At 42.2% G+C, this 17176-nt stretch overlaps 1 protein-coding gene across 1 annotated transcript in view; it reads right to left on the reverse strand.

Moving 5' to 3' along the window:
- plekhb1 (pleckstrin homology domain containing B1) overlaps positions 1–5049 on the reverse strand; it is a 98358-nt gene extending 93309 nt beyond the window's left edge. Inside the window, exons 1-2 of the mRNA XM_078545232.1 lie at positions 4841–5049; positions 4284–4436 (exon numbers count right to left, since the gene is read on the reverse strand). Coding sequence (XP_078401358.1) covers positions 4284–4436; positions 4841–4877 — 190 coding nt within the window. The 5' untranslated portion in view covers positions 4878–5049. The remainder of the gene's footprint in view (positions 1–4283; positions 4437–4840) is intronic.
- Between the last annotated feature and the right edge of the window lie 12127 nt (positions 5050–17176).

Consider the following 17176-nt stretch of genomic DNA (forward strand, 5'->3'; position numbering starts at 1 on the left):
TTGGAGGGGAACTTCCAGGTGGTGGTGTTCCCATGTGTCTGCTGACCTTGTCTTTCTAGATGGTAGTGGTGATGGGTTTGGAAGGTGCTGCCTAAGGAGCCTTGGTGAGTTCCTGCAGTGCACCTTGTAAATGGTACACACTGCTGCCACTATGTCGGTGGTGGAGAGAGTGAATGTTTGTGGAAAGGGTGCAAATCAAGCCTCATACAAGTCAAAGGCAATGACCATCTCCAATAAGAATGAATATGAATACCCTTGCTTTGGTATTCACCTGCTTATCATCACAAAATCCCCCACCATCAGCATTCCGAGGGTCACCATTGACCAGAAATTCAACATGAACTGACACATATATGCCATGGTTACTAGAGCAGGTCAGAGGCTGGGCGTTCCGCAGCATATGACTCCTAACACCCCAGAGCTTTTGCAACATCTAGGAGTGTGACGTGTTACTCCTGACTTGAAGTTGCAACAACCCTAAAGAAGCTCAGCATCAATCAAGACAAAGTAGTTGCCTGATTGGCACCCATCTACCAGTTGAAACATCTATTTCCTCCACTACTGGTGTACTGAAGCTGCAGTGTGTACTATCTATGGGTTGCACAGCAGCAACTCGCCAATATTTCTTTGGTAGCGTATTCAAAACCTGTAACCTCCACTACCTAGAAGGACAAGAGCAGCCGGTGCATGGGAACACTAGCACCTGCAAGTTTTCCTCTAAGTCACACACCATTCTGACTTGAACATTATTCCTTCATCATCACTTGGTCAAAATCCTGGCACTCCCTACCCTACAGCATTCTGTGAAGTATCTTTATTACATGGCCTGCAAAGTCTCAGGTGGAAGGCCCACCACCTTCTCAAGGACAAATAGGAATGGGCAATAAATACTGGCCGTGTCAGTGATGTTGATATCCTGAGAATTATTATTTTTTAAATCATTTTAACTTGTTTTTATGAATACTTATCCTTAGGCTATCTTCTTCCTTTAAAAGAACTTAATCCAATTAAAAGCTGAAACTTACGAATTAGGAGGAGTAGGCTACTCGGCCCCTCAAGCCTGCTCCGCCATTCAATAAGATCATGGCTGATGTGACTGTATCCTCAGCTCCACATTCCTGCCTAACCCCGATAACCTTTCATCCCCTTGCTATTCAAGAATCTATCTACCTCTGCCTTAAAAATATTCAAAGAAAGAAACAGCTGCTGTCATAAATAAAAAGGTAGTAGAAAGTTGCAGAATGTGGTTTTTGAATTTAAGTTGTTTGGCGATATTAAATGATTATTAGTGAAGGCATCTGTGAAAAAAGACTGAGAAGACATTGTATGCCATTGCAATGTCATTGCAATATTACTATCTACCTGTTCTTCACTTCTGCTAGTACTTTCCCTGTGTTATGTTGATCAATTAAACTAAAAAGGGACCTCTACTTTGTAAGTATCATGTGGAAAATTCCAGATTGCAATACTGCATAATTTATTTTCACCACATAAGCAATGATATTTTGCCCTGGTTTACTAGTCAATATGGTTCTGCAGATGGATGTACCGTTGCTGTTTTGTTCATGCAATGCAGAATTTTAAAACTTAAAATACTCAGCATTGTAGCCTACAGCTACAACTGGGTCAAAAATCTGGAACTCCTTTCCTAACAGCACTATGGGTGTACCTACATCACATGGACTGCAGAAGTTCAACAAACTTTCTCAAGAGAAATTAGGGATGGGCAACAAATGCTGGCCTTGCCGGTAATATTCACATCCCACAGATGAATTTTAAAAAGTTGGGCAAAGTTTCAAAACAGATTTTCTTAAAATTTATGTTTTAAAAAATATTACATAGTTAAGAGTGGTCACTTTTTTTTTTATTCGATCATGGGATGTGAGCGTCACTGGCTGGGCCAACATTTATTGCCCATCCCTAATTGCCCTTGAGAAGCTGGTGGAGCAATATGATGAAAGTGGGGTTTATCGCAAAAAATTTTTAATCAGTCTGTCCAGCCTACCACCTGTGATTAACCTGATTTTCTGTAAGTGGCAAAACCAACATAAGCGATTGCGGAATTTTAAGTGCAAATTATGTTCAGTGCAAATCAACTTTCTGCAATCTATTGAGCTTTTATAGGCAAAGGATAATGAGAGGCACTTTTAGAAGTTTTTGAATATAACTGATCTTTGGCACATGTGGCAGGTTGTCCCATGAAGCACTGGAATCCAGAGTGCAGAATTTCCTTCCTATTCTTTCCTTCTCTGCTGCCGCTCTGCCTCATTGTTAAGACATGGTAACTCAAAGCATGATGCAGTTTGATGGACAAGTTGTCACCATTTTGAATGATTGGTATCAAGCACCTCCCAGTCATTAATGTCAATGCTGTCACGCTTCAAGGAGAGCTTCAGTGTCTTTGAAGCGTTTTCTTTGCCCTTCCACCAGAATATTGGCCGTTTGAGAGTTGAGAAAACAGGGTCTGGAGGGGCAGACACTTTCCAGCCATCCGGACATACGGTGGGATTTTCCGCATCCGCCCACCGCCACGATCTTCCAGTCTGGTCCCGCTGCAAGTTAATGGCTGGGGCGCCGCCTTGCCCGCAGCAGGTCACACCTGCGACGGGGTCGGAAAATCCCGGCCGGAGTGTTCAGTCCATCATAGTTGATTTTGCAGGAGTTTTTTCTAAATGCTTGTGGAACTGGCTTTAAGAAAGACACTAGCATTTGTTCAACGGACCTCCCATTGGATCCAAAGGAGGGGTGAAGGCAATGCTGATGGAATTTCTCTAGTGCTCTTATGTTTCGCAGATACACAGTCCAGGTCTCACTGCAGTACAGAAGTGTGGTAAATACAACTGCTCTGTACACCAGGGGCAGAATTTTACATTCTCCCACTGATGGGTTTGCAGGTTGGTGGGGGGTTGGGGGGAGCTGTAAAATTCCCTGGATGCCTTCCCACAAGCCATGGGCGGGAAGTGATGGGGGGGATGGAGTGTGCCTCCGTTAATAGCTTCCTTTCAACATTGGGTGCTCCCCACAACATTTACCCTCCACAGGTGCACCAATCCCCCTGGCCTCTCCACATCATCCCTGCCTCTAGACCCCATACTTACCTGGTCCTGGACTCCTGGATGTCAGGACTCTGGAGATAGCTTGTAGTCCCAGTCCTGTCTACTGCAGCTTCTGACGCAGCTGGCACTAGAGAGCTGCTGGTCAATCAGATTGGTCGGCAGCTCTCTGAGGTGGGACATCCTCCTGACTGAGGGGCAGAAGTCCTGCCTCCAGCCAATTAGTGCTCATTGGAGCATTAAATAGATGTGGGGGAGCCAGCATCAGCAGTGATGCCTTTTCCATCAACTCTTTGGGTGGTGGGATAGAAAACCCTGACATTCTAAAAATTCTGGCCTATAGGACATACATTGACTTGAGGAGGTCTTCTGTCAAATATTCACTGCCTTAGTTTATAGAGGGATGAACTGGTGCAGCTGATCCTGTGTTGAATCTCCTCGTCAATGGTGGCCTTTCGAGAAAGATGGCTGCCATGGTATGAGAAGTGCCCAACATATTCCAGAATCTCTCCTTCAACATATATGGGAGGTGGAATATTCAGCTGACCAAGTGTGGGTTGATTTTCTTGTATGCTGAATTGAAGAGATCAAGAGTGGCTTACAAATCTGGTGCAGAGTGGGCAACAACATTGCAGTCATCCGCAAATTGTGGATCGTATATATCCATGGTGGTCAGTTTAGTTTTGGCATGGAGGTGACTGAGGTTAGAGTTTTGCAGCCAGGTGGTATTTAATACTCACACAAGAGGGCAGTTGATCTTTGATTAGGTGAATAGCCACAGTCAGGTAGATTGTAAATAGTATGGAGACAATCACACAGCCTTGCTGGACAGCAGTCTGGATTTTGAGGACGCCTGTTTCAGATCTCCCAGTCAAGACAGTTGCAGTCATGTCATCATGAAACATTTGTAGGGTTTTTAATGATACACATTAACTCAGAAAAGCAACTATAGGGGAAGTGGACCCTTTCATCCCAAAGAGGAAAAGTTATCTCAGTTGGGAAGTTTATTGGGACTTCCCATATTAAGCAAGTTATTGCACCAGCGGGAATCTTATCACTTCTCACACCAACTATTCCGATACGCTGAGACTGCCCAGACTTCACATGGGAGATTCTTATTAACAGCATCGAATGGATGTCCATTGTCCTAAACCACCAAAGTGTTCATTTGGCTCATCACTGAATTTTGAAACACGACATTGTAAAATATACATGACAGATAACGCTTACCTATGCATTCATACCCTGCCTTTATACTTATGCAGTTTATTTTCAGATGGATACTGTCTTCCAATTGACGGCGATTTTCATCTTCATAATACACAAGGATACCGTCCAGCCACAAATCAAACCAGTTCTTCTTCCATCGCCGAAGTATTGAGCCTGTATATGCCAACAAAGTTACATATTTTCTTAATGTATTTTCATCTACCCTTCATGCCTTTCCTGTATTAGTGTGAGATTTAAGAAAATCATTGTATGTACTGCTACTAAATTCTATGACTAAGTATAAATAATTCCAAAGCAAATTAAATCCTTTCCCCCTTAAAAAAAATAGTGGGAAGAGTGGGCACACTGCTTCTCAATAAAATACCTTTTGAATTTATGACAAAACTTTGAATATTATAAATTTAACTACAACGATGCTGATTGATTTAATTACTTGTTAAGTATTTGTTATAAACTTCAATTTGATGCGAAAGTTAAATTCAGCAAAATTAATGTAGATTCTAAATCCTTTCAGGAGCCCCTTTTCAAAATAAAATCTACACTTCAGAAACACTCACTTTGTCTCCACAACCAACCGCTCTTCACCAGGGCCATTTTCGCACAAACGTCTTCGATCAGGAAAAGGGGGAGTTCAGTCAGCGGATTCCACACCTTTTACCCAGTTTAGGATTGAATTTACCTTCGTTCGCACATCTATGTAACAAGCACTCGGCGCTTTAATACCCTGGAAACCTCGGCCTCTCCTTTAAATACTAATCCGTATTATCGGATTAGGGATTTATTGTCACTGGTTGATCCTTCTCCTAAATCAAGAAGGTTCCAGAAAACCGATGATCGAAGTCGCTTTTCAATGAAGCAGCTCACATTCAGCGAAATAGTTTTCGACGAACTGCCCTTCCTGAACAGATTCCCTCATTTAAAAAAAACGTTTTAAATTGTATTTAATCTTGCATCTTAATCAATGTTTGTCTTTCGTGGTATTCCTCCGAATTCCTGAACTGAGTAATGTTCAACCATATAAATATATTATAACTCTTTATTTAAGTGAGATCAACTCAATCTAAACACACTCCTTTTACAACTTTTTACGTCCCTAATACTGAAAACGATATTTTAAAGTCTCCAATTCATAGTGGATCGATGTTTAACACATTTGCTATTTTTTAAAAATAAAAAAAAAGCAGCTATGAATGTCAGTGTATTTTAAGGGGAAATTACGATCGCTAAATATGGAGTTGGAACGGATCAAGTTAGGTAACATTTATCAAAACTAAACAAGGTGATGATTTGCTACAGTGAAGAGGTTCCCAAATAGTAGCCTCTGAAAAAAGCTCTTCCTACTGTAAATTGATACTTTCTGTCAGCCTCGTTGCGGCTTTTCCCGAAATGTACCTGGGAGTTGTAGTCTTCCTGCACGGGTTGTGAATGCTGCTCCTCATGCTCAGAACTACATTTCCCAGTATGCCTGCAAACCAAGGCAGGGTTAAAAGCAAAATACTGCAGATGCTGGAAATCTGAAATAAAAACAGAAAATGCTGGAACAACTTAGTAGGTCCGGCAGCATCTTTGGAGTGAGAAACAGAGTTCTTGCGTTCCTTAACACCTGAAAGGAAGAGAAAAGGTTTCTTGTTAGGGCATTGGATAAGAGGGAGAATGAAATGAAACTAGGCACAAGGACAGCTTTGAGATAGGGCGAGTCGCTGCTGCTGGAGAGAGCGGTCGAGTGTGTAAAAATGGTGGCGCATGGCACCAAGTGTGGATCTCAGGATGAGGCGGGAACAGCAGTCCGAGGAATGTTGGATGTCCCAGAGATACCTGTAATCCTGGGTGGATTCGAAACATGAGGAATGGAACTTCAATTGGAATCCACACGGGTTAAGTCGGAAACGGAAACAGTCGCTGAGGAAGGAAATATGGCTGTGAAAGCGAGTTTTGGTAAACACTTTGTCAAATACCAGGAGGGAAATGGAAAGCAATGAAGGTGAACAGGGTGAAAGAGACAAACGGAAATCCCGTTGGAGAGCAGTACTTCTTCAAGGTAGGCATTCCTGGAAGAGAAGCGGCAGTGAATTAAACACTAAGATAAAAGCAAAATATTGTGGATGCTGGGAATCCATGTGGATTCCAACGGAATACCATCCCTCATGTTTTGAATCTAACCAGGATTACAAGTATCTCCGGGATATACAGCGTTCCTCGGACTGCTGTTCTCACCACATCCTGAGATCCACACTCAGTGCCATGCACCGCCATATGTACATATTCGACCTCTCTCTCTCTCTAGCAGCACCGACTCACCCTATCTCAAAGCTGTCCTTGTCCCCAGTTTTATATTATTCTTTGCCTCATTTGACGCCTTAACAGGAAACTTTTTCTCTTCCTTTCAGGCGTTATGGAAAGCAATAACTCTGTTTCTCACTCCACAGGTGCTGGCAGACCTGCTGAGTTTTTCCAGCATTTTCTGTCTCTAGCCAAGGCATGGTATCACCATTGACAATGGTTGAAGCGCTGAAACAGGTAATGGGCATAGAAGCTGCCTTAATATAAAAGCAAAATACTATGGACACTGGAAATCTGAAACAAAAACAGAAAATGCTGGAAAAACTCAGCAGGTCTAACAGCATCTGTGGAGAGAAAGACAGAGTTAATGTTTCGAGTCCCTATGACTCTTCTTCAGAGCTGCCGTGTTGTGCTATGTTCCATGTTAACTAATACAATTTTACCAACATTATATTTTACATATATTCTCAGTGTAAGTTATTCCAAATGAAAATTGTATGCCTGGGAATTCTCTAATCTCGATGCCTATGCATCATGTATTAATGAAATAAAATATGCTTAATATATAATGCATATTATGTGGAATGGAACTAGAGTTGCCAACCCTCCAGGATTGACCTGGTGTCTTCAGGAACTGAAGATCAATTTCTAGGACACTGCTGTGTGCAATCCTGGAGAAAAATCATCGGAACATTAAAAAAGGTTGTTTTTTTTGTCATTTTCTTTAGCTTTTCTGCTCCTGGAGTTGGAGTTGTATAGAACCTTGGTGAGGCCACAGCTTGAGTACTGTGTGCAGTTCTGGTTGCCACATTATAGGAAGGATGTGATTACACTGGAGGGGTGCAGTGGAGGTTCACCAGGATGTTGCCTGGGATGAAACATTTAAATTATGAAGAGAGGTTGAATAGACATGGGTTGTTTTCGTTGCAGCAGAGAAGACTGAGGGGCAACCTGATCAAGGTGTACAAGATTATGAGGGGCATGAACAGGGTGGATAGGGAGCAGCTGTTCCCCTTAGTTGAAGGGTCAGTCACAAGGGGACATAAGTTCAAGGTGAGGGGCAGGAGGTTTCGGGGGGGATGTGAGGAAAAACTTTTTTACCCAGAGGGTGGTGATGGTCTGGGATGCACTGCCTGGTAGGGTGGCCGTGGCAGGTTGCCTCACATCCTTTAAAAAGTACCTGAATGAGCACTTGGCACATCATAACATTCAAGGCTATGGGCCAAGTGCTGGTAAATGGGGTTAGGTAGGCAGGTCAGGTGTTTCTCACATGTTGGTGCAGACTCGTTGGGCTGAAGGGCCTCTTCTGCATTGTGATTCTGTGATTTTCTCTTTACTAGACATAAAAATATCCAAAATGTGAGAAAAAGGCTGTTTGGCTGACAGTCAAGCATCATCTAATTGGGTAATTAATGCTTTTGCTTTCCAATTGGCATAGGAAGGCAATGCAACACAAGGATGGATGTGTTGGCTGACTAATGGCTGGAGCATGGGGGCGCAAGCCATGTGATGAAACCTCCAGGAATACATTTAATCACAGTTGGCAACCCTAAATGGAACCGCGATGTTGCAAACACTCTGCTCCAGCTGAGGCTGTAGCCAGAGGGAGATGGAGTTTGCGGCAGTGGTCAAAGACAAGGACTTCAGTTTCCCAATGTTTAACTAGCGGCAGGATTTTACGGGAGGTGGGATTTCCTGCCCTGCTGCTGAAAAAGTCACCATAAAACACATCCCCACTCTGACAAGATGCCCTGCAGCCATTTAAAATTGTGATTGACTGACGGCTGTCTTGTCCCAGCAGCATCACTGGGAGCGGTGGCCACTGCTGAAGAAGTGGAGCCAGGAGCTGGATGATAGGTAAGTCGGGTTGGGGGCTTCTTGGCAGGGCTAGGATTGGAGGTTGGTAGCCACTATTTGGCTACTTAAAGGCCTCAATTGGTGCAAGCCTAGCCCTCCACCTGTTAACTTGTGGCCAGTTAGTGGGGGAATGGGTAGGTGGTGGGAAAGACGTCCACAGAATTTTATGGGCTCCCTGCCTGCGACCTGCCCATAAGGAACTCATCAGACAGGTAGCCTGATGACACAGAGGCAGTGGAGAGGTCGACAGGTAGTGATGGTGGTAAATCTGAGTCTCATCAACATACTTGTGAAACTTGACATCATGCTTTCAGATTATATCACTGATGGGTAGCCTGTAGTTGAGAAATAGGAATGGGGTTTGGGGGAACACCAAGGGTAGATGCTAGGGAAACATCAGGGAACAATGTACGGATAGCAAGACAAGCTATTGCAGGAGATTTTCTGCATATGACTGGAAGGATAAGAGTAGAACCTAGCAAGGCAATCCCACTCAACTGAACAATGGAAGATAGGCTTGGAGAATGATAATGTGGTCAGGTTTGTCAAAGAGTGCAGGGAGGTTGAGAGGAAGGATAATACACCATGGCCACAGTCACTTGCTATATATGACTTTGATGATATTTCTGGAAGGACTGGTTAGGGAATTAGCCAGGAGAGGACCAGTAGGTGAGGAAGATTTCTTGCAGGAAAGATTATGGGAAATGCGGTTTTAGACAAGATGGAGCTTACTTAGAGGGTAAAGCTTGGGAGGCCGGCAAGAAGCACATCAAGCTGTCTCGCTCAGTCAGACCCTCAGCTGATTAGTAAGACTCTGCCTTACCCCCTTAACATAGACTCACTTAACGTTGTTTCACTTTAGCGTTGTTAATAAAGTAGGGATGATACATCTGTTTAACATTGTGAGTTTCTCTTTAATGTTGTTTGCCGCAGACTCCCTGTTTTGTGGCCTGCACGCGCACATGACTTTCTCCCCAGTGCTTCCGCTCCTGCCCCCAGTGCTGAATCCCTCTCCCCGCTCCCATCCCAGCTTCCGTTCCCACCCTTCGCTCTTACTTTTAAAATCCCTAGTGTTCACTGCCACCACTGGGAACTTCTTTAGCTGCTCCTCTTTCCTGTGCTCCAGCCCTTGCTCCCAAACTCACCCTCACTTCCATTCCCACTCCGACCCTCAGTGCCGAAGCCCCTCTTTCCCTGGCACTCGCCCTTGCTGCTGGCCTTGCTCTCGGCCTCGCTTCTGCTCCCACCCTCACTTCTGCTCCCGCCCTCACCCTCAGTGCTGAAGGCCCTCTTCTCCCTGGCTCCCATTCCTATCCTCTATTTTTACCTTTAAAGTCCCTGGTGTCTGTTGCCACCACCAGGGACTTCTTCAGCTGCTCCTCTCCTCCTTGGTCCCGTTCCTGCACTTGAGTTTGCACTTCTATCCTGGGACTTCAGGTGCTACCTGCATGACCAACTTCTGCCACAAGATGGAGCCTGATCAATCCAAAACCAGGTGAATAATTTTTTTACGTTAATTTACATTTACAGTGTATTTTTTTTTTTATATTTTTTAATTTATTTTATTTTAAAGGTTTTCTCATTAATGAATGTAGGCATTTAGGAATGTACAGCATTTCAACTTACAATGTTTTAATGTTTGTTCCTCCTGAGATAGGTCCTAAAGTGGCTACTTTTATATTTAGTCATTTTGTTTATTTTGCAAGTTATTTCATCTAGGAATGCACAGTATTGCTCATGTATGGTGCAGTATTTCAACCTGTACATTGTTTTTTCTGGGGCAGAAATGTCCAAAGGAACATAACTCTGGTTTTAACATTGATTCCTATGGGAACATACGATTCACTTAAAGTCATTTCACTTAAAGTTGTGATTTCCAGGAACACAACTTTAAGTGAGGACTTACTGCATTATTAATTTACTCATATTTAAATCTCAAGAAACTCATGTGTGTACATCAACTAGAAATGATTTTGTCACTAATATGGTAATGTGTTGGCTGACTAATGGTTGGAGCTCCTTCAATATGATCAGGTAGTATAGCAGCTGGGCCTGAGCTGGAGCTGAGACTGGCACTGGAACTTAGCTGATAATTGCGTGCGATAAACTCAATGGGTGATAGGGTGAAATGTTAAATCTGAAAGGAAAAACAAAAGTACGTGAGAAATAGGAGCAGGAGTGGACCATGTGACCTTCCAAACCTGCTCCGCCATTCAATATGATCATGGCTGATCTGCCTCATTCTCACCTACCCACGCTATCCCCCTATCCCCTAATTCCTTTTGTAACCAAAAATCTATCGATTTCTGTCTTGAATATATTCAACGATTTAGCAGCCACAGCCATCTCGGGTAAGGAATACCAAAGATCCACTGCCCTTTGAGCGAAGAACTTTCTCCTCAGCTCAGTACTAAATGACCAACCCCTTATTTTGAGTCTGTGACCACTAGTTCTTGATTCCCCAAACAGGGAAAACCTCCTCCCTGCATATACCCTATTAAGCCCCTTAAGAATTTTATATGTTTCAATTAGAGCATCTGTCATTCTTCTAACTTCTAAAGAATATAATATAGTTGACTTAATCTGTTCTGATCGGGCACTCCCATCAAACACTCCAGTGAATGTTTGCTACGCTCCAAGTACATCCTTCCTTGAGTAAGGAGACCAAAGCTGCATACAGTTCTCCAGGCCTGTCTTGCCAAAGCTCTACACAATTGCAGTAAGACTTTTTCAATCTTGTTACTCCAATCCCTTTGCAATAAAGTACCCAGATCTCCCAATTTTTAATTATAGATCAGACAAGTAAATCATTTAAAAATTGTTAATTAGTGCTGTTGACTTTGAAATTACTTGCTAAATATTAGCACGTTCTTCAATTTTAAATGGTTAATATCACTGCTAAAATAGTGAACAGCAGAATATTATGTGATATGAACACATTAAGCGTTCATGTACTAATACTAGTTTGGTAATTTCAAGGCCGCTGTTTCCACAATCCAACACTGAAAAAAAGTCAAAATCAGTTTGAATCTCTGACATTGTGTGCAACCTGAATGACCCCAATCCCATCTGTTTTATCACTCTCAGTCATGATTTTAAAATAATTTTTAAAGGATTCTATTGCTCCTCCATGTTGTCCTCCTGAGCCCGTGTCAGGTAGTCATGCTAGAATAATGCACTTTTCCACAAAAATCTCTTTCTAATCAGAGATTGCCAACTCCCAGTTGTTGTACAGCTCCTTTTCCAAAGGTATGTTTTTCAGCATGTCGTCTTTGGCTGCAAACTGCACCGTCATTTTACAGTGGCGTTTGGTATAGTAGTGCTGAATGAAAATCTTTCCCAATGGTTTAACTGGAATAGACTCACTACAATGCTGCTCAAGGTGACATTACCAGCTGTACTGATACAGGTACTATCTGAAACAATTAAAATTACATTGACATTGCTATCTATGCGCTTTAATCCACGCACACTTCTTATACCACAATTTTAATAGGATGTAGATTAAAATATGGTGTAATTGTAGTCTACTTTTAAATAGCATTAGCACCATGATCAAAGCACTGATTGTAATAAGACTTAAGCCTCCAGTATCTTAGCAACATAAGCATTCAATGCACAAGTTCCACTTTGAAAAATTCCAGGGGAAAAGGCAGCAGTATTGTCAATGTTTTGATTGATTACACATGTCCCAAATTTCCCAATGGCTTAGAGGACTCAGTCTCCTTGAAGCTTTAAAGCATAGATTCAAATAAATGATTTTTCTACTACAACAATTTGGAAATAATCCTATATCATTGTTGGAGCTGTTTTCTGGGGTTCTGGAAAAATTACAATTTCTAAATTTTGTTTGACTCTTAAAATTCTAATACATAAATCGATATTTGATGAAAACTGGTATCTGGATTGGTTAGTGAACACTAATTCCCCAATTGATACACATATATTATTCAAAAGTGGTTTCAATTTTAATATCACACTGTACACATTTTGAAACTACTAATGTGTGTCATAATATTGAATTGGTCTATACTGCAATAAAGTGATTAGTAACAATGCTAAGAGTAAGGTAGAAAGGGACATAGTAACAAATATAAAATATGATGTTAAAATATTCTTGCAGTACTATAACAGCAACAGGGTAGTCAAGGAAGATGTTAAGACCCTTATGGAGTTGTAAATTATGATAAACAGGAGAAAGAAGACATGCTAAATGGCTACTTCTTTGAGGTTTTTAACCAGGGAGGACACAAGCTATATACCATCCAACATCAAACACACATTGTGAGAGCTCTGGGACTTTGACATTTCCAAAGCAGAAGTTCTGGATAGGCTCAAGGGGCTAAAATCTAATAAATTCCCTCAGACAGATGACCTATGTCCTAAAGCATTTATACAAAGGTGGAGGTTTGGGAAGCGCTGAAGGTCATTTTGAGGGAGTCAATTACCACTGGGAAATTTTCAGCAGACTGGAAGCAGACAAGTCTTATATTTATAAAGGGACATAATAATGTAATGTGAGATGAAGCATACTGGCTTCCAAAAAGATGCAATGTGTTCTCCTGATAGTTCAGGCTGGGGGAGTGGTCTTGATGCCTGAAAATGAGGATTCTTTCTCCAGCACTTTTAGCATTGGCCCCTTGCTAAAGAGGGCTGAAAACTGGTTCTTGGGAAGGGGGCTAGGCATCTTCCCATACCCCCTCAAATACCTGGTATATGTTTGAGGTCCTGGCAGCATGAGGTAGTGAGGTACCCCAGATGCGCCTGTAAATAAAGTGCCTTCCCACTGACCCCACAAACCCCAGCAGGGCAGCCCTGGCACCCACAAGAGTGGGAATGGTCCTTGGGTTTAATGCTTCATCCAAATAGTGACATATCAGTTATTACAGCAATCCATTAATATCACACTACATTGTCAGCCTAAATTGTATGTTACTGCTCTGGTATGGGACTCAAATCCACAGTCTTCTAAGATGAGGGACAAGAGGCAAGAACTTTACCATGTGATCAAACTAACCCATTTGAAATGTGGAAAATACAGTTTGCAACCTGCAGTATTTATGTGTCTTCATAGTTGTCTGTCAAAATTTAGACAATACTTGACAATCTAGTATAACTGCAGCTTAATATACTAGCTATCATTTTAATTTGTTTTATGGTCAATCCACAATAGAGTCAATACTGTGGAACATAATGGCCTGACAAACTGATACCATCCAATATATTTACGGTGGGTGTAAATCGGAGCGCAAAAGATTATAGGAGTTTTACATTTGAGGGTGAAGTAACTCCATTCTTGTCTAATAAAGAGGCCAAAAAGATGGTTATCCTTTGGAATTTGGGGTCGGCTCAAAGCTTGATGTTAGCAAATTTCTCTTCAGAGAGTTTGCTAAATAAACATGTATTGATACAGAGTATTAATGGAAATTGTTTACCTGTTACATTGTGTAGAGTGAATTGAACTGTGCTTTAGTCAATGGGTCTGTTATTGTTGGAGTGGTGTCAACATTGTCTATTATGTCTATTTTATACTAGGAAATGGCCTGGCAAGAGATAAGGTGCTACCATCTTAAGGGATGGCAGGCTAGTCCATTGATATTGACAATGGACCAGAGAAATCTGGGACTATTTGTGATCCTGCTGTTGAAAGTAACGTCTTGACTAAAGATGTGTCCAAACAATCAAAAGCTCAGACTTCTGAGAGTAAAGAATCCTTGAGTCCTCAGACTGACGATAAAGAGTTAACAGCAGCTGCAAACAAACTGGAATAAAAACATAAAATGCTGGTAAAACTCAGCAGGTCTGACAGCATCTGTGGAGAGAGAAACAGAGTTAACATTTCGAGTCCGTATGACTCTTCTTCAGAACTCAGATGGTAAAACCTGAACAGGGTGATCCAAAGATGGTGTTTAAAAAGTCGATACTGATAACAATGTAAGATCTGGTTTTAAAGAAGAACCAAAGGAAATGTTGGTCCAGAGGGTAAAAAGCATTACAATAGAGAATTTCTTCTAAGTCTGCAGTTTACACCTGTTGATATTCAAAGACCAGAGGGACTATCAGAATATTGTTCTTGACAGAATTTCCCAGACTGAATCAATTATGCCATCTTTTAATCAAGGACATGGAAAATTTAATCGTCATCAGAAAGGAGCTACTAGCAAGGAAACCACTTCTCAGTCATATGAGAGGAAGACTTTAAGAATCACCATAAAAAGAACTTTAAATCTTAACTGCTAAGTGTGTTTGATTGATACAGATTAAACATCGTGATGCTACTGAGATGGACTATTTAATGGAAAATCTGACAGCATGGAGAGAGAATGTTACTGGTACTGTTATAGTAAGTTAATTGTGAGCTGGTTGTTAAAGTGTATAGAATGTTATAAATTGTTATATTTTGGATAATGTTTATAAAAACTCATCGCTATGGTAATGACTTTTCTATCTCTAGGGGAAATGTGGTACAGTTGTAAGGGTTATAAGATTGTTATGTTTTGGAACTCTGGACGTCGGGCGTGAACGGACAATATGACAGGAAGGCCAAAAATCGGTTTCACATTGTCATGAAACCAGTTTGCAATCGTCCGTTCCGCCCATCAATGCCTTTCCTGCCGCTGGGCATTGGGAGCTTCATTTTAATACGTCTGCATAACATTATAATCCCTGCTTGCTGGAATCATCCCCCCATGCTGGATCATCCGGGCACGTCAGTGTGATTGCATGCCGACACGTTTTACTGTACATAAGTGACATGCATCTGGCTATCTGCACTTGGCTTGGAACTTTGATATTTGTTTGCCTGACTGGTTTCGGGGAGCAATTGTGGTCATCAGCGCCATGCTTTGCAGGCAGCACCACATCACTTTTAGGGGAGCTCACGGGCAAATCTCTAACTACCAGACCAGCCATATAGCGGGGGTGGCTTTTCAACTGCTGCAGGGCTAGGGCTTGCTTGGGGAAGGGGGAGAAGTGGCCTCAGGCAAAGGAAAAGGCTGCAGGGCAAAGACTGGACTGGGGAAGGGAGGGTATCCCAGTGCGAGTGTGGGGTCACATGTTGATCTGTGCAAGTGGCCTCAAGATGGTGAGGGCTGAGGAGGCAGTCTCCAGAGGAAATGAGGCCACATGGAGATGTGAGGGGTGTGTGAGAGAGTGAGTGGTGATGTAGCTTGAGCTGGCAGTGAGTGAGATGCCAGTGCATGTGTAATGGGCTTGTGAGTGTAGAGTAATGAGATGGTTGCCTTACGCTGGCTGCAGGAATGAGATCGTTATTCCTTTTTCTGCACTGGATGGCCAACTTCTTCTGTGCAGCATTGGCAATGACTACCACTGTCACCACCTCCCAAACTGGAGTGGTGAGATTGCTGGACCTCCTGCGGCCAGAGAGGGGGTGGAGGACATCACAGCAGGCCTCCGAAAGGCATTCCAGTGACAGGTCACTGAACTCTTCTTAGCTTTCAGGGCCATGTTTTCACTGGAACAGCCCTGGGTTGCAAGCATTGAGAACTGTGTGGGTGACTGCAGTTTAGATATGGCACCCAGAGTGTGGAAACAGTGAGGTAACTGTAGTGGGTGATTCAGAGGCTGCCCGCCAGTGAGACGGCATGTTTCCTGTGGTTGCATAATTAATAAGGTGGAAAGCGAATGATACCGCGTGAAAAGCTGCCAGCGTGCTGACGGGTAAAACATCCTTTTCCCTGCCTGCAATCGCACTTAGTGCAAATCTGGGATGATTCTGCCCTGTGTCTTTAAATTTAAGGTAAAGTGGAGGGAGTCATGTTACCTGTTCTGAAATCTGATTGACAAGTCAGGCTATGTGGTTTGATTGTTAGAGATCAAAGGAAGGCTTAGATTGTTTTACTTGGAAGAAGTTATAAGGTATTTATGATTGGAGCCAATGGGTGTAAACAGTTGTGCTTCAAACTGTCCACTTGGTTCCAAGATGTAAGATAGATGGGCTCTCAAGGATAGCTGATTAGCATTTCTACCTAGATGCAAGGCCCATGTGATTCCCGTTGTCATGGGGAAGGATGCAGATGAAGCCATTGTAAAGATCAGATTATAGGCTTTCCTAGCATGACACTGAATATCATAGACAGGATTTTGTGTCTGTCTGGATCTGAGAGAGAGGGAGCAACTGGAGGCCAAACAGGTCTCTATGGTTTTTGACAGGTGGAACCTTGCACTTGGATTGAAAAGATCAAATTCGTGGGGAGTTGAAATGAGGCTGGAAGAGTTGCCTAGCTTGGGCTAGAGGGAAAGAAAAGAAAAACTGTGAAAGTGAGTTTTAAGATTGCAAGTTACTAGGCTGAGAAAAGAAAAGGACAGGAATAAGTCTATGGGAGCTGAGTCATTTTGGATTAATTTTGCAAAAATTTTATTTAAAAATTAAAATTACATTAAATAAAGGACAGTGTAAAGTGTGTATTTTTTTGGTTGGGGTAAAAATAAGGGGATATTCCGTTCTATGGTTCAAACTATAAATTGCTACAAAAATAGCATTTAGTTGTTAGTGTTTTTAGTCATTTGTTACAGTAAACATCTTAAAATGTGAAATCCTGACACTCTTTCAGCTATTAACTGGAAGTTTGAGTTTGTTTTTATAAGTTATCAGTCTCTACGGGGATCATAACACCAGGAAGAACAGTATGTTCCTCCCAACTCCACAGCAGTCCTAAATACCATTGCTGGACCCCACTGAGCTTCCTCCCAGTTGCCCCTCCTGTCTGTATCGATTATTTTCTCTTCCCTGAATC

The sequence above is a fragment of the Cetorhinus maximus genome, chromosome 7 (assembly GCF_964194155.1).
Source record: "Cetorhinus maximus chromosome 7, sCetMax3.hap1.1, whole genome shotgun sequence".
NCBI classification, from domain to species: Eukaryota; Metazoa; Chordata; class Chondrichthyes; order Lamniformes; family Cetorhinidae; genus Cetorhinus; species Cetorhinus maximus.